Source organism: Carassius auratus, chromosome 27 (genome assembly GCF_003368295.1).
Source record: "Carassius auratus strain Wakin chromosome 27, ASM336829v1, whole genome shotgun sequence".
Classification (NCBI taxonomy): domain Eukaryota; kingdom Metazoa; phylum Chordata; class Actinopteri; order Cypriniformes; family Cyprinidae; genus Carassius; species Carassius auratus.
In genome coordinates this window covers 12438115-12463207 of record NC_039269.1, presented here as the reverse complement: position 1 = coordinate 12463207, position 25093 = coordinate 12438115, and the positions used below count along the sequence as shown (strand labels likewise).

The window sequence follows — 25093 nt, the reverse complement described above, 5'->3', positions numbered from 1 at the left end:
CCTGTTTTGCAGCTGACATAGTGCTGATCCATGGGTCCAAAAAGTTCTAGTTTGGTCACATCACTCCATAAAACATTCCTCCAGAGCTCCACAAGTCTACACAAATGAAATTTATCAAGTTCAAGATGGCCTTTTGTTCTTCTTGATCAAGAGTGGTATTCATCAAGATGTCTCAACATGAAGGTTATACTTGTCTTGTGTTCTTCTTACACACTGCACTGAAATTGTTTTCCTCCTTTCATCGGGTCATCTTGCTAGTCTTTGGCTGTACATTGCAGGTTTTTCTCAGTTGCTCTGATTAAACATTTTATGATATTGTGCTTTTTCTTCAACACCCTCAAATGTTTTCTGGTAAAACACACTTTAAGCTACAGAATAAGGCTGAGAACTGTGTCTCTAGGAACTTTCCAATGTCTTGGAAATATAGCCTTAGCCTTTCTAAAGTAATACAATATTTATTTTCTTTAGCTTTTGTGAGATCTCTGTTGACATTTTTGCTGCACAACTTCAACACATGCATGGGGTAACTGTATGTATGTGGAACAGCTCAAGCTAATTCTGTTTTTAATAGAGTTTCTAAAGCTTAATTGTGTTTTGAGACTGTTTTATTCCCCACCATGCAAATAAGTGATTTAAAAACAGCAATGTTGAATAGGGGTTGAATAATTATGACATAATTATAACTAAAAAATATTACATTTATATATTGACAATTTCACTTTTAATATGCCAGTGAACTGTTATAGATGCAATTTTTATTTTATCCTGGATCTTCAGAAAATCTTGTATTTGTAAAGTATTGCAGTCTCTGAGGGGTTGAGTATTTTGATTGCAACTGTATTTTAAATACATTTATGAAGTTGTGACAGTTCTGTTTCGGGTGTATGGTGTATATTGATGTGGGCAAAAAAGTAATTTAAAGCAGTTTAACTTAAGGCAGCAACATAACAAAATGTGAAAAAAAAAACTTTCAAAAGGCACTGAATATGTTTGCCCTGTTGGGGATACACTACCTTTAAAAATAAATAATGCTCCTCTGAAATATGAGATATTTCTATGAAATATGTAAAAACATTCACTGCAAATTACATAATCTAAGAAGTTGCATAATCTTACAAAACAGTACAAAAATGTATAAGAAATCAGGACATAAAAACATCTGTCATAAAAATTGAAATATGTCATATCATAGTTGAAAATGTTTAGTGCTAAATTAGCCTTAAAGCTAAAAGTTGAGAAACAAAAAAATATTTTCCCATGCCTGTAGTGTCTTGCCTTCCAAAAAAATTCTGTAAAAATTATAAAAGGATGCAAAATAAAATATAAATACAGTTTATTTAAAAAAAAATATGTTTATTATGTAATTTTTAATACTCCAAATATTGTAATGAAAAAAATATGCTAGATCTATCCTCTTTTGATATTTGTCCTCAGCTACACTGAGAAGGATTGCTAAATGGAAGGGCTCACATCGCCTACAATTGTGTGTGAAACATGGGCACAAAAATGCGAGAAGAGCCTTGAGAATGTCTCAGCTGCCCCCACAGTGACATTAGACTGGTCAGATGGAAGGCAGTGTTGAGGGGGCCGGAGTCTCTCTGAATACCTGCCAGTGGCATCGCATGTCACATTTGATTCCTGACAAATGGATGTTGTGCTTTATGTCATTAAGAATAGCTGTCGACCACTTTTGTCACAAAAAAAGTTTCTACAGATTTTAGTTTAAGCTGCGATCACAAAGTTGTCTGTTTACTGCGGCAATAGTGAGAGTTTCCATTTCACCTTTCAAGAATGAAGGGCAGCGTAATGAACGAGAGAGAGTGAGCTCTACCATTGAACAACTACATGCCACAGTAATTGATTTTTTAAAAGAGGAATGTAATCCTTAAGCTCTGGCAAATTCCTTTCTGGCAGAAGGTCTTTTCAAGTTTTCTGTGCTACTTTCGAACTGTTTTTAGGAACAGAGAAAGAGACAGAGGGCCCTATTTTAACGATCTGAAATGCAAGTGTCAAAGCGCGAAGCGCAAGTAACTTTGTGGGCGGGTCTCGGCGCTGTTGCTATTTTCCCGGCGGGATAAATGGCTCTTGCTCCCGGCGCAAATCTAAAATGGGTTGGTCTGAAGTAGCTTCATTATTCATAGGTGTGGTTTGGGCATAACGTGAAATAAACCAATCAGAGCGTCATCCAACATTCCCTTTAAAAGCAGGTGCGCAAGTTCCATTATGGATTGCTATTATTATGGCGTATTTACCAGGCGCACGCCAGGAGCGGTTCACAGGCGAGGAGACTGATGTTCTTGTAAGAGCAGTGAAAGGCAGAGAAGTTGTGTTGTATGGGGATGGGAGAATAATTAGCCTGAATAATTTGTAAGCTAGATTTATGCCTATTTTTTCACATCTTCGTGGCACACCACAATGATTTCCGTCATCTCATGTGTTAATATTTTTTTAGTGTAACAATTTATGATTTGCAAAAATAACTGTTGCATCTGTGTAGATTACATGAGCAAAGTGTATGCGCGTTGTGCACGCTATAAATTATGGTCAAGCATGCGCCCTTAAAATAGCATAATGAACAACGTGCAGCACGCCACTGACTTTAGACTAGGTTTTTTCTGGTCAGTGGCGCAATTGTTTAATGGAATAAAGAAGTGAAGTCTGCACACTGAGAACTACTGCTCCAGAAGAATTTAATTAAGCTCAATTAATTAATTTAATTAAGCTCAAACTTCTTTATTTGATTATATTATTCAGTTGTCTTGCACCTGCATTTTATTTGGATGTTTGGGATGTGCACACCATTTGTGTGTTATTATGCAATTGTTTAATGGAACAGCAAAATAGCACCAGGAATTGTTTGCGCCGGAACACGCCTCCTTTTTTGCGCTGAACCGCCCAGGGAGTGCAAGTTCATTCACTAGTTTAGCGACGTGCTTCTGTGGAGGGAAAAGCGCGCTTTGCGCAGGTGCAATATAGGAATGACACATGCATCGGTGTACAAAGTCAGTTGCGCTGGGTGCAAGATAGGGCCCAGAGACAGAGAAAGCAGGATACCTGGTAAATTTTGCTTGCTGGTTAAATGGCATACTGGTTCCTAATGTGTTCTTTTACTTCATGCACTGTAAAAAGATCAATCTTCGATCGATCAAAGAATGCTGAAAAGTTCTTTATTGTGAGCATTCATGTGATCAAGTGCATTGGGATCAATGATTTGTAAATTTGTATTCAAGACATGGAATAACAAACATTTATATCCATGTAAACAATGAGAACAGTTTTAATATTACATTACATTAACATTTAGCAGACACTTTCATCCAAAACGACTTACAGTTCATTCAGGCTAACATTTTTTACCTTACATGTGGTCCCTGGGATTCGAACCCACAACCTTGCGCTGCTAAGCAATGCTCTACCACTTGAGCCACAGGAGCACTAAATTACACAGGAACACTGTTAAAATTGTCATATAGAGTTACACAATTCTAACAATGACGGCGGATTTTAAATCATGACAACTTGAAGTTTCATTTTTACTTTTCATTTTGTTAATTAATAAACTGAACCATGAGCCATGCAAAATATTTCCTTGAGTTTATTAGAGTTCTTCAGACACAATTAAATAATAATTAAGCTTAAACTTCAATTAGTTTATTTTGAATGTACAGTAAGTTGAAGTGCATATGACAAGGTCAGTAAGTTCCTTGACCTGTATCCTGAGTGAACAAAACAAAAAGCAGCACTCCGTTTTGTTAAATTCTTGTTAAATTGAAAATATGGAAGCAGTATCAACAAGATACCTGCTGAGAGCTTGCAGTTGTTTATGACAATAGTAATAGCTGCTTGAATACTACAGCAATTGAACCTTATGGTATTGTAATGCATTTCATAGATGGTGTATTTTTTTTTTACACTTACTGTATAACACAGAAAAGGCATTGTTAAACTTCAAAACAACTTTGATTGAATTGGTATCAAAAAGAGATCTTCTGTGGTGTTTCATGAAAGTTTTGTAGTGTTTGTTTAGTTCTTTGATGCATATCGATTGTTGCGGTGAAAACAGAGAAAATAGCAGTTTTTTTTTTTTTTTTGAATTGACATTTTGTTCTATTTAAACAGTTTAGAGCAGAACTATTTGTCCTTGTTTACCCCTGGCAGGTTTTTCCTCAATATTATCGTCCTGTTCCATCAGCCAAATCCCAAAGCCGAGGGAAAAAGTGTTGAAAACTCAAGTGTTCGGTATAGTCGTTGTCAGTGGTAGTTAATGTCAGCCACAGATGAATGGCTTCTATTAATTCGATTTAAAGACAATACGCAGCGACATCCAATAGTAAGTGGGCTGCTCATAAATCATGAGGACTTTAGGTGCAGCATAATGAAGCTGATGAAAGTTTGGCTGCAACATAGTATTAATGGCTCGGCATACTAACTAAGAAGTGAACAGCAGATGTTTTACAACTTGTAAATGTTGCGGTTCAAATATGTTGTCACCTAATTATGAGACAAGGTTTGAGCACATGGTGTTTTGTTTCACAGCAGCTGTAAAAGATAATGATATTGAGTTTGACAAGTAAATCAAATATTGGCTTGGTATTAACTGTTACATTTTTTTTTTTTTTTGTTAGAAATGGTGTGTATTTATGCTGCACCTTGATTAATATCTGTATACAAGGCCACATGGACTCTCTTGAGTCAGTATATCTCTCTGTGATTTTGCCACACAAACACTTTAAGGTGTTTTGGTCCACTTGCCGGGTGAAATGGCTGAAGCGTATATCCAGTAAATCGCTTGTACCTCGAGGAAGTAGGTCACCACTGTAAATATCCCGGCAGTAAGGGTTCCTGCCGTTGTAACTGTATTGATCATGCAGCCGCGGCCTCTGGAGATCTGCCTCAAAGGTTTTGTTTCCCCACACTAAATAAGAGAAACGAATTGTGCAGCACTGATGCACTAGTTACAGATACTTCTAGCTCTAGCTTCAGAAAAGTCTGTTGGTGGGAAGAAAACGTGTCTGACCTGCAGTTTTCTCCTCGTCATTATTGGATGGGCACATTTAATAGCAGTGTGGAATGTCTGTCAATGCAAGGGCTATGAACAATGATTGACTTGGTGTTCTCTGTATTCTCAGAAGTCTTTTTAATCTTCCTCTGTTCTGATAGCTGTCATATCACAGTATGCCATTATGAGCTTTCAGACTTTTTTCTCAACTTGAAAAAAAAAAAAGATGCATGTGAATGTAGTTTTTAACCTTTTTTTTTAGAACTTTAGCTTTGTCGTAAGCTTTGTCTGAACATATTAATAACATTGTATTGATAATGTATATATGTTTAATATAAATCTTTTTACTAAATGTTTGATATCAAACAACAACAAAAACAGTACATTAATTTATCCATAATTTTTATTTTTATATAAATATATTTTTCACACTTTTTTTGTCAGTTTCTCCACATATTGTATATTTTTTCAACATTTTTAAATAAGGTTGTACATTCTGTCTAAATAGAATTTCACCTTACAAGGACCTTGTGAGCAATGTAAAAATAAAAAAAAATTAACTCACACTGGAAGATATAAAGTTGGAATTATGCATGTGTGTGTGTGTCTGTGTGTTTGTGTGCGTGTAAAGATACTCTAGATAGATAGATAGATAGATAGAAAACTTTTACATTGTTTCAAAAAAGTATATTCCAAATAAGTGCTGTGGTTTTAAGCTTAATTTAAGCTTTGTCATCACAGGAATAAAGTATACATTTGTAAATAAAGGTATTTTATCAGTAAATAAACAGTAAATAAGAAAAGTACAGCCAGAAATCACTAATGATCATCAATTTAAACAAAATGTGTTAAAGTGTACCCGAGTGTAATTCTGTTGATGAATTCATTAAAAGTGTATAAGCTACATAAGGGACGCATAAAAAATATTGTCTTGTGCATGTAAAAGACAAAACATTGTTCTTTTCCTTTCTAGCACATAATGTGTTGCCTGTGTGTTGATTTCTGTTCCAGTGGACTGTCAGTTCGGCTGAATCAGCTAAAAATGATTTTTATTCTCTCTCTGTCTCGCTGTCTCTTTCAGCTCTTTGTAAAAAAAACATTTTTTTGGACTTAATTCAGAACTGATGGTCAGAACCAAGAGTCTGCTTTGGAGCTTTCAATCAAAATCATTTTCTGCTATAGGCCTTCTGCTCAGATATCTCTCCAGCTGGCAGTGGAGAGGGGTGTATGTGGCCCAGTTAAACCCCAGGCTTTGCTGCGGCCACAGAATGATAAGGCCGAGCCAGTAACAAGCCCTCAAACCGCTTGGCCCAAACTCCAATTACACTGGAACCCTGCTCTGAGTTCTCAGCATGGACATGAAAGCCAGTTTAGTGAGGTATAATTTCACTGTGGCCATCAAAACTGCCCAAGGCTTCTTCTGGGTCATATTTATGGCTCGTTCAAGGAAAAGGGACCAAATATATAGCAGCTTCATGGTCTCCCCCTTTGACCATCGGCACATTCATGTACAGTATATTACTAGATGAGTTTTGAGAATTTCTCCTTCATTTGAGAAACTGTCTGAGGATTTCTAAAGTTTTGCAATCGACTGCTAAATTCCTGAACAAAGACAGCACTCGTTTTCCATAGAAAGGACGTGCAGTGTTCAATGACAAAGCTGGAGGAAGTGATCACAGTACCTTCTGGGATCTAGGATTAGAGCTGTTCAGAAAAGGCTTGCCAAGCTGAAATCTCACTAATTATTAATTACATATCCAAGCACTTGGCTCAGGGGCATGGCATATTTTCTGGAAATATGTTGTTCTCTGAAGGCAAAATACAGCATTTTACCCTACTAAGTACTGACGGCCTCTGATACTGCCATCTTACGTTCAGCAAACTGCCAGATAAGGACTTTTGGTTGTAAAAGACTGTCAAGCAGATAAAAATGAAACCGCACAATGCAAATGTGCTCTGGAGCGTAATTGCTGTCTCATAGTCTCAGCCTCTGTTAAGAGGTTATTAACTCAAAACAATCAGCTGAAATCATTGACCTCAAACAGTAACACTCTGTAGTGATTAGCAAACTTATCTAACGGCTTATTTAGAATTATTTAACGTTTAAATGCAATTACCACTCTTTCAAAAGGGCTTCAAGTTGTTGTTTTTTTAAACTCTAAATATTAACTTTAATTATGCTAGTGATTTTGTTTGCTTTATAGCAAAGGTTCTCAACTTTGACCTCATGCAAGGTTGCCGGAGATGTGCAAATTTATTTCTCTGAGCTTTGTGGTATATTTTTCAAGCATCAGTATATAACATTATGTTTGTAATAATTACATATTTCAAGCATATAGACCTATTAGATATGCAGGAGAAATATGGAATATGTAAAGCATCAAAGAAAAAGGAAACCCCCAAAACTTTGATTATTACAAACTCATTGGATTTAAACAGAAGACATGTTTCGGTTTAGAGAGAAGCAGGTGTTTTACTCTGTTCCACTTCATTGAATGTTGTAATCAGTTACATCATTATAACCTGGATGTCTGGGTGAAGTATCAGTCATTGGAAAACTTTATACTAAGTTCATTGATCATTTACTAAATTAACTGCATCTCGTAGTTAATTCTGGATATCCATGAAATAAAATAAGCTGTATAGTATCACTGCGTCGGTATGTGAGCAATAGTTGATGTTTAACTAAGTTTTAAACTATTTAAATGAATAAGTGATTTTAGAATTTAATATTTAGTAAATAAATTATAAATTTAATATACATTTGCCACACATTCAGTTCTTTTTTTTCAGTATTTAAGTGAATAAAACTAATTAACAGGCCAGAAAAGGGTTTTTACAGTTCTAAAGATACAATGCTCTCGGTGAATTAGTGCTCGCTCTGCAAAAGCAAAATCCTGTAGGAACACTGCATTGTTTTATTTTTACCTTTTTTGCTTTACCTTGTATTGGCCTTGAAGTATAAAGTGAAAAGGGATTGGCGCATTGAAAGGTGTTTCAAAAGCAGTGTGCGGAAACAGCACAATTTCACAGCAGTTTGCTTCTATCTGGGAATAGAACATTGAGAAGAGAGATTGCAAGAATGAAGATAAATTGTTTCATATTGCTAAACTATACAAACAATAGTATAGTTGTTTCAGCTCTGCTATTGATAGGCCTGGTTTCATGGCACCCTTAGCAGAGCTTGGCAGAAGTGTTTGTTCCCAGCTCTAGGGTGGTGCTTCCGGCTTCTGCTCATTACCTATGGAGGTAGTGGTGTGAGATTGCCTTCCCCTCTTGTTGGCCCAGCTTCTGTGGTTTCACATGAAAGGCCCGGTTTGACTGCGGGTGATGGCAGCTGGGAGCCCGAAACAAAAGGATCCTTTCTGTCTCCTGTCTGTGTCGCTCTCAGCTGGCCCTTTTATTGCCAGGACTCTAGCCTGTTTGGAAGTCAAATCTGTTGCATGGGCAGTGAGGAAGATGGAATCCGGTTGCCTGGGTTGAGCAGGGCACAAATGGGAAAACTCCAAAAACACACTGGGGAAACCATTTCCAGAGCTCCCCGGAATGCACCTGACATCCAGCACTGCTCCAGCCTTTTGTCTACTGCTAGTTAATCTTTCTGTGCATTTCTAAACACCACTGGAATCTTCAATTGGAGAACCATCTAGTTACTTGTGTATCAATTGTCAATCTTTACTCACTGTTATGTCTTTCTAAACCATTATGACAAAACATAATTGTATTGTAATGTTTTTTTTTTTTACTTTAATGTAATGAATGTCACTGCAGTCCAAAGATTCTTCCAAATATCTTCTTCAGTGTTCAACAGAGAAAAATATGTGTTACAGGTTTGGAATAGAATGAGAGTCAGTCATTTTTCAATTGTTAACTTCTTAAATAAACCCACTGTGCTACTCAGATTAGTATGTTATTCACTATTCATTTACCATATTCACTGTGGGCGTATAAATGTTTCTGCGCATGTATTCATCAAACAGATCACTCAAGTCAAGGCTCATAAAATTTTTATTTGCTCTCTTTTTTATTTTGATCCCATTAGGCCCTTTTCACACCTCAAACTGAAGCAGCACTTTTATTCCATCGCCCCTAAAAACAGGTTACAGTTTTCACATTGCCTGCATAAATGCACTGCTTATGCAGACAGAAACGCTGTCAGTATTAAAGCACAATATGATGTTGTTGCAGTTAAGCTGCTTCTTCGCCTTTTACAGTTCATTTATACCACTGAACCAGAGTCATATGTTTATGTTTATGCTTCACTTTTGACATAAATTGCTGTTCAAAATTCTTCACACATCTTAAGGTGCCCGTTTGTTATCCATCTCTTTGTGGTGGATTGAATTCGTGAAAGTGCAGGGCTACAAGAAACGATCATGTAATTCAAATGAGAATTACAGGAAGATTCCTCTCTTGCCACATGATCATTAGTCAAAACAGCAAGAAATAGGAATGAGTCATCATTAATGGCTTCTGCCATCTTTCCGTTATTTCAGATGCCAGTGAGCTACTAGTACTTGATGATGTTAAGTAGGGATGCATTGATCCGATACTCAGGATCGGAATCGGCTCCGATACACGAATTTTCTGCGGATTGGGTATCAGTCAGACGAGACCAATCCAAATTCGATATTGTGCGTATAATAGTGTTATTTTTGAGCCCAACGAAAGGCATAAAAACATTATAAAGCACCAAAATGTTTTCGTGGACATATTTCAAGTGTCCTGAAGCTGTACCATAGTTCAATGTGAGGTACAGATATTGAAGTCGCTAAATTCAGTTCACATAAACTCTTCTTTCCACTGCGGCTGTATGTCATCCTCCATTCAGCAATCAAACTGTGTGTGGAATTCGGTTAAAGTCAAAACGATGAAACTCTCTTCAGCGCACAGTAACTGAGGTTTAAAACTGTTCAAAGAAAAGGCTCAATAATATAACGCACAGATTTAATACACTACATATAAATATCTCTTTCCTTTGTAGTGATACCCGGCTATTCTTAGTGAACCGGTTGAACAAGTTCACCGAATCGGACTGAATCGTTTGAACCGGTTCACCGGTCTTGAGTAATATTTAATCCACTAATTATTTACTTTTTTTTTACTAATAAGTAATTTACTTTTTTAACGTGGCTAACACTCCCTCTGAGTTGAAATGAACCAATATCCCAGAGTAATTCATTTACTCAAACAGTACACTGACTGAACTGCTGTGAAGAGAGAACTGAAGATGAACACGAGCCGAGCTGCTTGTGTGTTGTACTAACTCTTCTATGCGGACTCGGAGGGCTGTGCAGCCTGCACACTGTGACTCCAGTATGCGCATAAGCTCTGTGTCGCTCTATATTTTCATCAAAGTTAAGTTGTGTGTATGTAGTAGATTGTGATTAATACAAAAGAGTGATGATCAGGTCAACACAAAGAAGTATAGAAATTCTACATTGATTTAAGAAAACTGTGCTGGTATCGGATTGGATTAGTATCGGCAGATACTCAGAAATTTCTGGATCGGATCGGATCGGTTCTGAAAAAATGGTATCGTTGCATCCCTAGTGTTAAGTACATTCAGTGTTTACACTTATAAAAGTTGCTGAGTGGGCCTTCGATGTGTGAGAGGATGCTTGGCAGTGCCTGAAAAGGATGTTTTCGTGTATTGAACAAAAGATGTGGTGTATGTGAAGTGAGTCTTACGATTCACTTAGAGAAGACAGTGAATATGGCACCTTTTCATTACAGAAATAGTGCTGGTGGTAAGTGATGATTGACATCAACTGAAGCTGTATGGCTGCTTCTGTGAGAAATGGCTCAGCACACTGCAGTGTAAGGGATAATATACAGTCAGCTGCTTCCCTTTGTCGTTTATTTTGCAGTGATGACCGGCTGACTGCACAATGTCCTGCTATTATAGGGCTACTCAACCATAAATATGTGGATGTGAAGTTTGAGTTTGAATTATTGTATCACTTTTATACCTGTATGCTGTTGCAAAGCAAAGAAAAAACATTGTTTCTAATTTAATTAAAAATGTTTATTACGTAAATTATTTTATGATATTGTGTTATGTATGTTATCCCAAATCTTCTGTCAAGAAAAAACTAGTCCATAGCACTATGTACAAAATAATCGTTCAAGCATTAAAATGACCATTATTCGCACATAAAATTAATAGTGTTATATTAATACTGATTTAGATTCTGTTTCCCTACACTCTCAAACTACTTAAAATGTGATCTGTATGTATACTATGCATGTTGTGCAATAAATACAATATCAGTCTTCCAAATAGTCTTTCCTTTTTGCAAAATTGACCATTGACATTGAAATACTGTTGGCTATTGACATGATTTGTCTAAATCTGATGATTTTTGTAAAATCATTTGATTTTGACTCACCCCTTTTATTTAAAAAAATTATAGTTTAAAGTCTGAAATGTTAAGTTTCTAAATTTTTTTTACTTTATTTTGTCAACTTTATATTACATTGTCACAATAGATGTTGTTCTTGTTTCAGAATGACATTGCAACCTAAAATACATATACTTATATTCTAATATCAGAATTTCAGCTGCTGATTTTAGAAAAAAAAAAAATTTCATTGGTCCGGAGTTTGCAGGTGTGAATTTTTTCCTATATAAAATGAACATCTTTGAATCAGTAGTTAGATTTCTCCATTGTCTTTTGGTCAGTATTCAAATCCTTTTTTTTCCTTCAAATCTAAGTTTGTAATGTTGTAATTCACCTCATAGCTGGTCTGTCTGTTTCATGTCATACAACTCTTAAATGAAAACATTTTTTGAAAAAAAAAAAAAATATATATATATATATATATATATATATATATATATATATATATATATATATATATATATATATATATATATATATATATACTTCCAGAACCAAGGCCACTGAAAAAAAGGTGGATGCTCAATAAGTAAAATCAAAACTAAACAGCATCAAAACACCATGAGTAAGTATCAGGAAAAAGCAGCCGGTCAGTATGGCTCTATTTTTTAAACATTATCATAATGTCTGACATGATTTGTAAGCGATTCCAAAATGTCAGATGTTCTAGTATGTCGATTGTTTGATAAGAGAGATCTTATTAATATCACCTTTCATCTCCTTAATGGGTAATCATGCTGTTATCAGTGTGCCTCCCCAGTTATTTAGCATGCCTATTAGTATGTTAATATTTGAAAGCTATCATTTTTAAGCACCTGCTTTGACTTGACGCTGTGTCCCGGTCACAACATAGTTTGCTAGCATTCATCACTCTCAATGTTCCCCAGTGTCTGCTTTACCTATGGATGGCTGACACCAGCACTGAAGGAGCTGCTCCATCAAAGGACTCAGGACTCCAGGATCTGTCAGTGGGTCACCCAAGTCGCTCTGTGAAATGCCAATCGAGTAGCATGACACGTCCGAGGACCAGTCCATTTAGGTTGGCACATGCCAAATAGAGTAGTGAAAGGTAAAACCTTACCCTCTGTGAAAGGTTAATCGCCTCATCTCTGTCCTCCCTTTTGAAGTCGTGCTGCTCTAAACAATGTGTTATTGAGCAGGATGTACTTCTAGAGAGCCATGGACTGTGTTGATCTGCTGCTGAGGGCAGACTATGAATTATTGAATCCTGGGACGATAGATGCATTTGGATGCCCTATTGTGTCGGTCTGTGTGAAATTTAAAATGTGATGGTCAGATAGAGGGAAGCAGAGCTCAAATACTTTACGCTACGAAAAATGTTACGAAAGAGATCTGTAAAGGACAGCACTGGCTGGGACTCCCACAATCCCACTCCATTGAGGGCCTACAATTTAAAGGCCTGTTCATGCCAAGAACTATATTTAATAATTATCTGTTTATTTTAAGCATGCACTGCTTTAAATGCTCAAGTTTTCATTGGTTATCAATTTTATATTTGTCATTATAGTTTTAGTTCTGGGTGTGAATGACCTTAGCTTAATCTGAGTGCAAAAAATGTGACTTGAAACCTGTTCACATTGTCAGATTATGCCTGTTGTATCATCTGCCGTTTAAATGCTTGAGTTCTTTGAAGTCAGGTGGATTCTGATTGGGAATTCTTTATTATTTTATCATTCATTAACTGGGAAAAAAAATAATTCTGAAAGTGATTCCAAAGATATAATTTCTCTGTGTAATTATCATTGTAAGTTGTGGTGTGGACTTCCCTGTTCTCGCACAATTAGAGGGATTATTAAAAATGTATAGTTATCATCCTCGTGAACAGCTTTAAGATTTGTAGGCAGTTGTTTTGAGCGATAACTTGACTCCCATGTAAAGAATTGTAAGCAACAGATGTTAAGGGCTGTTAAAAAATTTTGTGCACTGAAAATCACAAAACTCTTTAGATAGAAGAAAACAGCCACTTGTGTGGTCACTGTTTTTCTGGTGAAAATTGTCCACATCAGTGCTTTTCTAGTGAATTTATACTGATAATATACATTAAAAAACGAATAAATAATATCTAATTGTTCTACATTGTTTGTAAAGCATATAGAATTATATAGAATATAGAACTTGAGACTTGATTTTTTTGTATTAAAATAATGGCAAAAAGGCTGATTGGCCTGAATGTTTCTTCACACCATGACTTTGAACTAGCACCTGCTGAGGTTTAATTAAACATCTGATATGTACAGAGCTGAGTGTAGCTTTGAGAACTGCTCTGCCCTGTAGCAGTTGGTTTTCTGCATGAAAGAGGTGTGTGGAACAGCTGGTCTGCTACAGTCTGGTGTTTCCAGACTGTAGCAGGCATCAACCGAGATGGTGTTTCAAGCATCTGATGGAAATGTTACGCCCCTCGACATATGCTGTTATGGCGTGTTCCAGTCAGAACACCGGCATGACAGGACAAAAACTATAAAACCCATTACAAGCGAGGCTTGTATTTTATTTTGCATCCAGTGGGGACATACCGTATTGTCCCAAATATAAGACAATGTTTTTTTCTTGGAAATATATCTGAAAAAACCTGGTCGTCTTATATTCAGGGTCTAGATTTTGAATTGTCAATAATACAACCACAACAATATGTGGCGCCAAAAAACGCATAAAAAGAGTGTGCCATGAGTTATGTAATGGAATGTGTGTTGTAAAGATCGCGAGTGAAAACAGAGTGAAAATTATAGAAAAAGAAAATTATTTCTGCCGCATGAGTCGTGACCATCATTATTAGCCTTATGGGACCAAAACATTCTCTGTAAGTTATTTAAAACATTAGACAGTACCCAGATTGGAAGACTACAATAAGATTTGACTTCTACTGTTAATAAAATTTTGGTAGGCTAATATGAGATACATTTTACCAGTAGGCTATTTACCATACTTTCAAAACAAAAATTACAATAGGAAAAATATGCAATATGAAAATTATTTAAGAAAAAAATATGTTTTACAGAGAGAGAGAGAGAGAGAGAGAGAGAGAAAGCAAGATTTGGATTTCAAAAGCCTTTTTCCAAAAGGTACATCTGAAAAAAGGGGGGTCGCCTTATAATCAGGGTCTTCTAACATTCGGGTCAATACGGTAATTACTGATTATAATGACTTATACTGTCTTTTTACGCGTTGCATTCGAGTGGCAACCTCCCGCTCTCTCTCGTGAGGCCAATAAGGAAGTGACTAAAACTTCAATTCATCGACTGGCCACTTGAGGCTGGCTGCAAAAGGGAGTCAGTCCCATAGACTCCCCAAGTTAAAATGCCCAACTTTACAGCAGAAAAAAAAACATGTTTACAGCCTGGTTCAAAAAATGATTTTGGTCTATATTGCTAATTTTGCCCTTCATGACAACTGTGAGGGGGGTGAATTTTTTTAAAACTCATCCGTTTTAATTATATTAAGCCTTAAAGTTCTGCATAATTAAGGGGGTGGCCACTTGAGTGACAGGTGGATTGCCGCTGCTGACAATGCCGTCGCACTAGGTGGGCGTGGCTTCTGCAATCAGCTCCCGCCTTTTTGCCAATTTCGATTATCCGGGAGAGTCGCACGGTGACGCGCTGCCAAGATGGCGACGGCCCGCTCTACACACTTTAGGCTTCGAAACCGCTAATGAGGAGTCTATGGGTGACGTCAAGGACACTACGTCCATATTTTTTACAGTCTATGGTTGCGTTGCATATCGCGCAGCGTAAACCTAAAACCATGTCTGCATTTTTGATTGAAGAAATGACAAATAAAAAGTGCCTACTCTACTCTGCTCAAAACTCACATTTGAATCATCAGTGGCAAATCCTTAACATATGTAAACCTACTTACACACCATGAGTCAGAAGTGCCAGACTGTCCTTGCAACGAGTGAGGAACGGCCAGTGGCTTGAGTGAGTGGCAGCCAGTAGCTATAATGAGGAACGGCCGGCGGATTCGACGAAGGAGCGGCCGGGGGTTTGGCAACCACATGTGATGACCCTAGGCTGGACTCTGCTTCCTCCACAGTGAAAGCCATTCACTGTGCGAAGTTAAAATATTTCCTCAGTGACCAGCAGGGATCAGCTCCAGGCATGACGAAGTGATATTGTGCTCTTTTGGAAGGCCAAACAAAGTAGTTTCACCTGCACAATGACCACGTCATCTTCTCCAAAAAATGACGGCGGCAACAGTGAGAATAAATGGTATGCCTTCTTTCTTTGCGTTAACATTTGGGTGGCGTTTTGCAAATCTTTACACATAGTGACGTAGAGATGTGGGGGCGTGTTTAAATGAACCATTTTAGGGGGGTGTAGACATGTCTTAACTTTGATAAAGAATATCTCTTTGGATTTGAGATTTGGAAATTTACAGATATTCTTTACACACCAAGAGCTTGTAACACTCCGAAGAAAAAGGAAAAATTGAAATTGCTTCATATGACCCCTTTAAAATGTCTATTGGAAGGCATGAAATAAAGGAAAAATGTCTTTAAAAAAAAAAACTAATTTTTATTCGTAAATACACGAGGCTGCTTTTATTTAGTCAAATATAAGTAAAAGCAGTAATATTGTGAAGTATTATAACAATTTAATAACTGGTTATATTTTACTATATATATATATATATATTAAAATTTAATTTATTCTTGTGATGGCAAAGCTGTCTTCAAAGCCAGTATATCATATTTTTTTTTTTAAATCATTCTTGACTTGGTGCTCAATAAACATAGTTTATTATGTTTATATTTAATGTTTATGCCATTCATAAATGTATTTACTTTTGATCAGTTTGCTGAATATAAGGCAAGGCTATTTGTATAGAAAATTTCATACACAGTGGTAATTCAGAAATAAAATACAGTGATTAACAGAAATAAAATAAAAGATAGTAATCATAGATTGTTTCATAAGAAATATAAATATTAAAAAAGTGTGAAGTAAAAATGTAAAAAAAAACAAACAAAAAAACTTTCTGATGTTTCATAATATGTTTAATCCAAATTTGTATCCAAATTCATTAATTCATTGTTACAAAAAGAATAATAATTTGTAAAAAAAAAAAAAAAAATCATCACTGTTAATACATTGCTAAATATTCTATATATCTTCTAGCTCAAGTGGCATCTCAAATTTTGGAGACATTCATTATAGCTGTCTCCTGCTTCCAACTCCCCCTTAGTCATGTTCCCTCAGCCCATTTCTCTGTGTCTTTCTCTCTTTTTTTGTCTCTCCAACTATTCGCCTCCAGTTCTGTCCTCCCACTTTCTCTCTGTCATTCCTCCCCACCTTCAATCTTTCTACTGCTTTACTTCTCATGGCTCTCAGCATGCAGTGTTATGCTCAGTGACTCCTCCATCTGTTCCTCTTTTCCTCTTCCTCTCCCTCTCTCTCTCTCTCTTCTGCTTCAGTGGTCACTTGCAGCCACGTGGCTCTGCTGTGTAGTTCACAGGGCGGCCAACACTCTATCACCATATAGCTGGAGACAGCCATAGAACACGGGAATGACCCAGGGTGTCTTAAAAACATTTGCTGTGACTAATCTCACTTTTCATCCACTCTTGACTAAATGGCCCCCACAAAAACACACCATGGTCCAGTGATGATATCAGATGGAAAACTCTGATACTTTGATATATTTTGAAAGTTTAAATGACTAAATGATACCATGTTAAAGTCTAGGGGTTTTCACGATGAATTACATAAACATAAACATCTTTTAAACTCGCACTAGCAGAATAAATGAATCATGGCTGATTGATAGTATTAGGATGGTACTGTACTTGTCAAAAACAATGTTACTTTGTGTTATCGGTTGTTGGATTCAGTCCATTTTATATTCCACTTTTTGAATTTAAAGGGATAGTTTACCAAAAATTATTTACTTTCATCTTGTTCCAAACCTGTATGGCATTTATCTTTCTGCATAACACAAGATAAAGTAATTTCAAGAGTGTTTCAACTTCTGTCTTTACAATGAAAGTCCGTCTGGTCCAAAACAACACTGGACACCACCAACTTGTATTGTATGTAAAAATAAATATTATATATATATATATATAAAAAAAGGAAAATCATAATTTGAAACGAAAAGGCAAAGCACTCTCACTGCAATGCATACTCCCCCCTCTTTGATCAGAGTTTTTAGTGTCTGGCTAAAAGCCCTGTGCTAAAGGTTACAGCTGGTGGAGGATGTTCTCACTGTTTGGATTTGAGCATCACAGCAAGTGTCAAAGTAAAGAGAAATAATTGGATTGTGCTTGAACCCCGTTTAAATTAAGTAGATTTTACAGAATCTACAAATCTCCTGTCTGAACAGGAAAAAGCCTGACCTTGCCTCCAACTATGACTCAGTGGGTGACATTTGTGTGCTGGTGAAGTAGTGCTTTGGACAGGATTTGTTTCTCTTACTCCCTTCCTCTCAGTACTGTTCGTTACTCTCCATTCTTTTTTGCCTCTCTCTCCCTTTCTCCCATTCTCCAGCTGCCTACAGTATTATTTGTGGTGATGTTGCGTAACTTTGTTGGCAGTTGGCCTGAGAGCCATGATAGAGCTCTGCAGGGGTCAGGAGAAATTGTGATGGAAATAGAGAGAATTAGAGAGAGAAAACCAATAAGCGAGTGTGTGTGGCCAAGAGATCCAGGTAATAAACCCTTTGTGCTTTGAGGCACCTACAGTACAGTATATTACAGTTTCATTGGGTTTATCCCTCATGGTGGCCTGGCTTATATTATATAATGGCTTGTTGGATGCACTTAATCAAAGTCCCTCTAAGGCAGGCCTTGGCGGCCATCTTGGTAATGTGGTTTTCAATAGGTTTGGGAATTGGGAAAAACCAAAGACCTGTGTGGTGTGTGACGGTAGTGTTCCAATCATATATTTGAAATCAGCAATAGTGTAAATCATAGTAAATAATAATACTAAAACTAATAATATTGTAATATAATTATTTATTGTTTTCAGTTGAGCATTATAATTAATAAAGTCCTAATAATAAATATACTGTAAATATACTTTTTCCTAAGGTATACATTCCAAGTAATTTCAGATACTTTCACATTCAAAAGAAGAAGAATAATAAACCCCAAATATTTAAAGACTAATAATAAAGCCATACCTTGATCCTTGTAAAAATCTCTTTACCCTGACTCTTGGAAATTGACTGAAGCTGAGACTACGCTGCAACAAGAATGTTATGAGGAGGCAGCAGAAGAACCGGTTGTTGTTTACCTCCCCCAGTCTTATCAATGGCCTCAGTCATTTGCGATCAGAGTGGATGGAACACTCTGCATGAGAGCAGGTGTTCAGATCGCAACGTATTCATTGCTCTAGACCATTTTCTCTCCTCCACACATGCCACTTGACTGCTTGCCTTACTCATATACAGCACACTGCTAATTAGAAGTAGCTGGATCCAATGAACCTTTGTAGAGATCACTTCAAAGAGACCTTTGGAGAGATAGAGGGGATTGGCACACAGTGACGCCAGGAGCTTGCAATTAGGTTGGTGGCTGCATCTCATAAAAAGTGGAAACAGCAAGCCTTTTTTTCTTCCGTTCTATCTCTCTGTGTCCGTGAGGAGCAGTCAATTACAGCTTATTTATGGAATCAATCCAAGTGAGCTCAGGATGATGATGATAGCAGAACACCACAAAAGCGTAATGTCATTATAAACATCGTCGTGGTCAACATATCTGATTGAATGAATGCTAGAAATAAACACACTGATCTTGCATTCAGAAGGTTCTCTAAGGGCAAGTACCTTTATCCCCGGATGTCTCAATTACATCCGCAAACAGCCGTGCTGTACCCTGCTGACCTGCTGCTGCTTAGTTTAATAATGTGGCTGATAGGAAAACGAGCACAGGTGCAGCAATAGGCCTTGCATAAAATCAACTATAAATGTATTTTTAACCGGACCTGTCCTCTGCCTCCCGAAATAGAGTACCAGACTGTGAGATGTTTACACAAAGCTGCTGTTCTTTGCATCTAAATTGATGTGACGGTACCTGAATAGCTGCTGTTGCTGCCAAGGTCAGCTCAATTACTATAAGTTCCATCACTTCCAGGAGTCGAGGGGTCAGATTTCACTGTGGTGCTTGATGTGTGTCTTTTATAACTGCTGTCCGTGACCTATCTATACTTTACATTTACATTTATTAATTTAGCTGACGCTTTTATCCAAAGCGACTTACAATTGCTATATATGTCTGAGGTCGCACGCCTCTGGAGCAACTAGGGGTTAAGTGTTTTGTCCCTCCTTCAGGGACACATTGTTGTCTCACAGTGGATTCGAACCCAGGTCTCTCACACCAAAGGCATGTGTCTTATCCACTGCGCCAACACATATTTGGTTTGGATCAAAATAATGAGAGCTGTGCTTCTCAAATGTTGTAGAGTGACAATACTCTTTGTGGATTTTTTTCTTTTCTTTTTTTAAATAGTAGCGACATACTAATATATAAATTATTGCATATGCAGAAAAGGTGATAAGTGCAGTTTCATGTATTTTCATGATTGATAAACAGTACATGGTAATATTTTATTTAAATAAATTATAAAATAAAGTCTTTTTAAAATGCTTCAGGAGAATTGACATCACAACACTGTAACATGTTTAAAAATATTGCTCACTCAAGGCCGCAGTGTGTGACGCTGTTTCGTTGAGAAAGCAAAACTAATTTGTTTGGCTTTCCAAAAGAGGACACGACTAGAAATCATGTTAATATCATGTTTATAATGGGTTTTATGTTTATGTCTCGTCGCTCCGGCCAGACAGGGTGTCACAATATGTTAAGGGGTGTAACATTTCCATCAGAGCATACCTCGCTTTTCAGACCGATGAGCCTTGTAAAAATCGACACGTTTCAGAAGGGGGGGGGGGGTGCATAGAGGAGAAACAATAATGTACAGTATGTGGAAAATAATGTTTTTTAACCTTTAAACTGCATAAACACATTTCATTACACCAATTAATTTTCTTTTTAGCAGCATCATATGACCTATTTAGGAACTTGCCTTGATTTGATTTCTTAACAAGTTTAATTATTTGGTCAATTTAGCTTTGTTTTCTACCCTCAGCTATTAGCCAGTCAGCCTTCAGACCACTTGAAATCCTTTAAGGACCCCAGTTTAGGAACGTTTGCTGATTTACAGATAATGGATAAAGCTTGCTTGAGAAAATAATAAATGGAATCTTCCTTGAAAGTTAGCACAGTTGTGTGAATTCTAGAATTGTTTATCTTATATTTTCCTTCATTACCATATTTGATTTAGTAACATAGCTGATTTGCTATGCGTTAGATTTTTCTAGACATACTGAATTTTTATGATCAGATGAGAAAACGTCATGCTGTTTCCTAAAAATGGCCCTCCATACATATTCAGTAGCAGCACAGACTCCTTCGCTAATGAGTGTTGTAGAAGTCCCTGCGGCCAAAACTACGTCAGTTCACAAGCAAACAGGGATTAGATCATGGCTAGGTGTAGACGCGAAATCTTTTACTGCTAAGACTCCTTCAAAGACTTTGTGTGAACATGTAATCAAGCCTCAGTCTGCTTTATTTGACTGGTTTTCTCAACTTAAGATGTTAGGATTAATGAAGAGGTATAGAGACTCTAAGAGTTTTTTTGCACTCCCTGTGCTGGACAGACAGTTAGTGGTGATTATATTGTTATTGTAATGATCTAACTGTAACAACCATTCTCAAATTCACTCTGCTTCAAGGAATGCTGTTGAAACTTCTCATAAAGTCTCACTACCCCTCTTTTCTGCTTTGCAGTGGGACGTCTCCTCATTGAATTCAGCTCCCTGATAACCCTCGAGCGGGTGCAGAGAGAGAACCCTAATGTGACAGAAGGGGGTAAATACACTCCTCCGGACTGCCGGCCAAGACAAAAGGTGGCCATCATCGTCCCATTCAGACACAGAGACAACCACCTTAAATATTGGCTTCACTACCTGCACCCAGTCCTGCGCAGACAGAAGATCGACTATGGGATCTTTATCATCAACCAGGTTTGTGTCCATATGTGTGTTTGTGTAGGACACTTTCACACTACAGCTTTTAGTTATAAAAGTTTAGCCAAAAATGAAAATTCTGTCATTAATTATTGATTCTCATATTGATCCAAACCCGTAAGACCATTAAAGTTAAGGTTGAACCAATGATGGACTATTTTAACTATGTCATAACTACATTTCTGGGCCTTGAACATGTCAGGTGCGATTCTGTTTATGCAGCATCTGAAAGCTTTCAGATTTCACCAAAAATATCTTAATTTGTGATAAACAAAGGACTTACGGATTTGAAATTACATGAGGGTGAGTAATTAATGACAATTTTCCAATAATGCAGACATGGCTGTTGATATTTACTTCAACATCTGGCAAAATACTACAAGACGAGCAACATGTGTGGGTTGGGCGTGGTGGTCAGGATTGAACTCTGATTTGCACCGAGCAATCGAAGCATTTGTGTAAACAGCTGGAAGCTTTGCTGCTCTTCCACCTCCCCCTCTTACATCAGTCTGTTGTTCTATCTGTGGAGTGACCCTGGAGGGGCGGCGGAGATGTTCAAGGCCATGAGAAATCATTAGCCTGCTTGCCACATTGTTGTCTGTATAGGCCGGTTGTTTGGGTTAATGAGAGAGATCAAAAGTTTGCAGCTATCCATCTTCAAAGTTTGCAGAGTAATGATGTGAGCTGTCGAGCAGTGAGTGCTGAGAGATCTGTCTATGGAGTAACAAACCAGGCCAAAGGGTCTGTAATGGATGGAGCATCGGCTGAACTCTGGCCTGAGGTTACCTTCCTTTCTTAGAGGCATCACATCACTAAATGCAGGTTAAATAAGCAACAGATTGATGTTTGACTTATGAACTTTTTTATCTTTGAGATTTAAAACCACTGAACAGAGACAATAAAACTACCCTTTTTAACTGCAGTCTTTGCTATCCATGTGACAGTTGGAGTTAATTTAAAATGCAAAGCAAATGGATCTTCCTCAGACTCAGCTTTATAGATTACTGCAAATGATTTTAGCTAGCACTGTCAATCGATTACAAATTACAAACAAATTAATTGCAGGATATGCTGATTAGTTAGTAAATTACTCACAATAAACATCATAAATTAATATTTGCTAAATATTTGCAAAATTTAAAAAAGCCCCCAGATGAGAATGTCATAATACATAAATTATGTTGTGTACTGTTGAATAATTAAAAAATGGTTAAGTCAGTATGTTTTATTTACATATAATTGAACATACAGTAAGAATACCACTGGCTTGCCATCCGCAGAAGTCCATTGTGTTATTAATTTTGTCAGTATATCTAAGGAAGACTTGCATTTCCTCTGTACTTCTTTTGAAAAAGTTGGTCTATACCAAAGAGGTAACATATACACAACCACTCAATAGTTGGGAGTCTGTCAATTTTTTTATTTATTTTTTCTCTTATTCTCACCTAGCCTGCATTTATTTGATATAAAACACAATAAAAACAGTAAAATTGTTAAATACTAATTTAAAATAACGGTTTGTTACTTTAAGATTTTTAAATGTTATTTATTCCTAAAATTGCTTAAAATAATGAATTAAGAGTTCAAAAGAATAGCCGTTATTTTAAATCTTTTTTTGTACCATTGTCTTTATTGCTTTTATTTTTTTATTTTTTTTGATCAATTTAATACATTAACATTTTTTATTCTCTTTAACCTTTGCAATTCATAATCCTTGAGAGGTATAACTACAATGCATTATTAAATTAAATAGTGTTAAATTACCAATTAAATTGTGCAGTCTAGTGCTTTTTTTAAATTTCTATTTATTTTCTATTTTCTAATTTTTGTTTTTCATTTTTAATTTGAATGTTTTAAAATGTAAGTTTTTTTAACTTTCCATTTTAATTATTTCAGCTTTTGAAAAGTATTGACAATTTAAAAGAACAATAATGACACTTAGGTGTGCAAATGCTATTTATATCATTAACTTAATGTGTTATAGTCTAATGTTTATTAAAACATTTACTTAAAAAAAGTTTTTCTGTAAAACTCATTGTATTTTTTGAAGCCTGTCTCATATCAAACAAATCTCTTCTTCTGACTCAACACTTGTAAACTCAGGCCTTAAAAAACTTATGCTAACATTCATGGAAAGGTGTTGTTTGCAGGTCTGTTTTGTTTGCTCAAGCAGTGCTGCCAAATTGTGTTGAGAGGGTCTCATCAAAAATGTAAAATGTGTAGCTAGTTATTTGCACTGTCAGAGCTGAGAAGTGAGGAACACACACCATCTGCACATACACTCTCAGTAGTGACATTAAGCGCTCTGCGTTTTCATTACGCAAGCAGTAACAGGAAATTTCCTCGCTCAGCTCTGTGTATCTGAACAAAATGATCTATAAGGCTAGTGTTTTTCTCATTGCTCAGTACAAGCTGTTTGCTAAGTGAGGGCATTTCTGTATGTTGGAGTAGATGGTACTGTACATCCAGGGGACACACAAACCACAAGACCCTTTTGATTGTGAAAGAACTGCATGCATTATACAACAAAAAATTGTTTCTCTCCATTTTGACTTTGTTTCTCTCCATTTTGACTTGGGGAAGTCGTGGCCTAGTGGTTAGAGAGTTTAACTCTAGTCTCGGGCCAGCAAAACCACGACTTAGGTGCTCTTGAGCAAGGCACTGAACCCCCAACTGCCCCCCCGGGCGCCGCAGCATAAATGGCTGCACACTGCTCCGGGTGTGTGTGTTCACGGTGTGTGTTCAATGCTGCGTGTTCACTTCAGATGGGTTAAATGCAGAGCATGAATTCTGAGTATGGGTCACCATACTTGGCTGTATGTCACGTCACATTACTGACTTGAAGTGCCATTTAAAAATCCATTGGGTTTATAATTTAACACATAACATGATACATTCTATTTCAGCTGAAGAAAGCCTTTTTCAAACAGTTACTTTATAATACATCATCTAAGACATTTTAGTTTACCTAAAATGAAATCTGCCAAGTAAAGTCTGCCTCAGACATATTCAGATGGCCAATTCCACAAGCATTTCTTATCACGTTGTTGCTAAAGAATCCATGGCAATCTTCCTTGAGCATCTTTTATTCAACTGGCTGGCAGATTAGAAAAATAATTTCTGAATTTTTAAAAATTATTTGAACAAGTACAAAAAAAAAAAAAAACTGTTTATTGCCCGTTTGTCATTTTGCCATAGCTATATCCATTTTTTTTCAACTTTCTCTTCCTATAAAAAAGTTTTATTTCCTTTTGAAAACATAATAAAACTGACCAAATTGTACTGTTCTCCCAAAAATGATCATTTTGTCATCATTCACTCATTCTTGTGTAACTCTAAACACATTTGAATATTTTCTTTTGTGAAACACAAAATATTTTTATTTAATTTTATTTTTTAAATGTTAAAACATCACCGGACCCTACTGACTTTCACTGTATAGACAAAAGTAGTTCTTTAAAATATCTTGTTTTTGACAGAAGAAAGAAACTCATGGGTTACTTTTCTAAACTTGAAAGATGGTATAAAATCACAACTTTATGAAAATGTGTTTCTATTAAATTCCTCAGGCATTGCGTTTTAATGACAATCCTCCTTTTTACCACATCATTAAGGAACTGGAGGTGTATAGAAATCTTTATTTCTTTTT

General features: G+C 36.5%; 1 protein-coding gene across 1 annotated transcript in view; it reads left to right on the top strand.

Annotated features, from left to right (window-relative positions):
* The window catches only part of LOC113045530 (beta-1,4-galactosyltransferase 2-like), a 75237-nt gene that overhangs the window by 24916 nt on the left and 25228 nt on the right, over positions 1-25093 (top strand). Inside the window, exon 3 of the mRNA XM_026205943.1 lies at positions 21206-21441. Within this exon, the coding sequence (XP_026061728.1) occupies positions 21206-21441 (236 nt within the window). The remainder of the gene's footprint in view (positions 1-21205; positions 21442-25093) is intronic.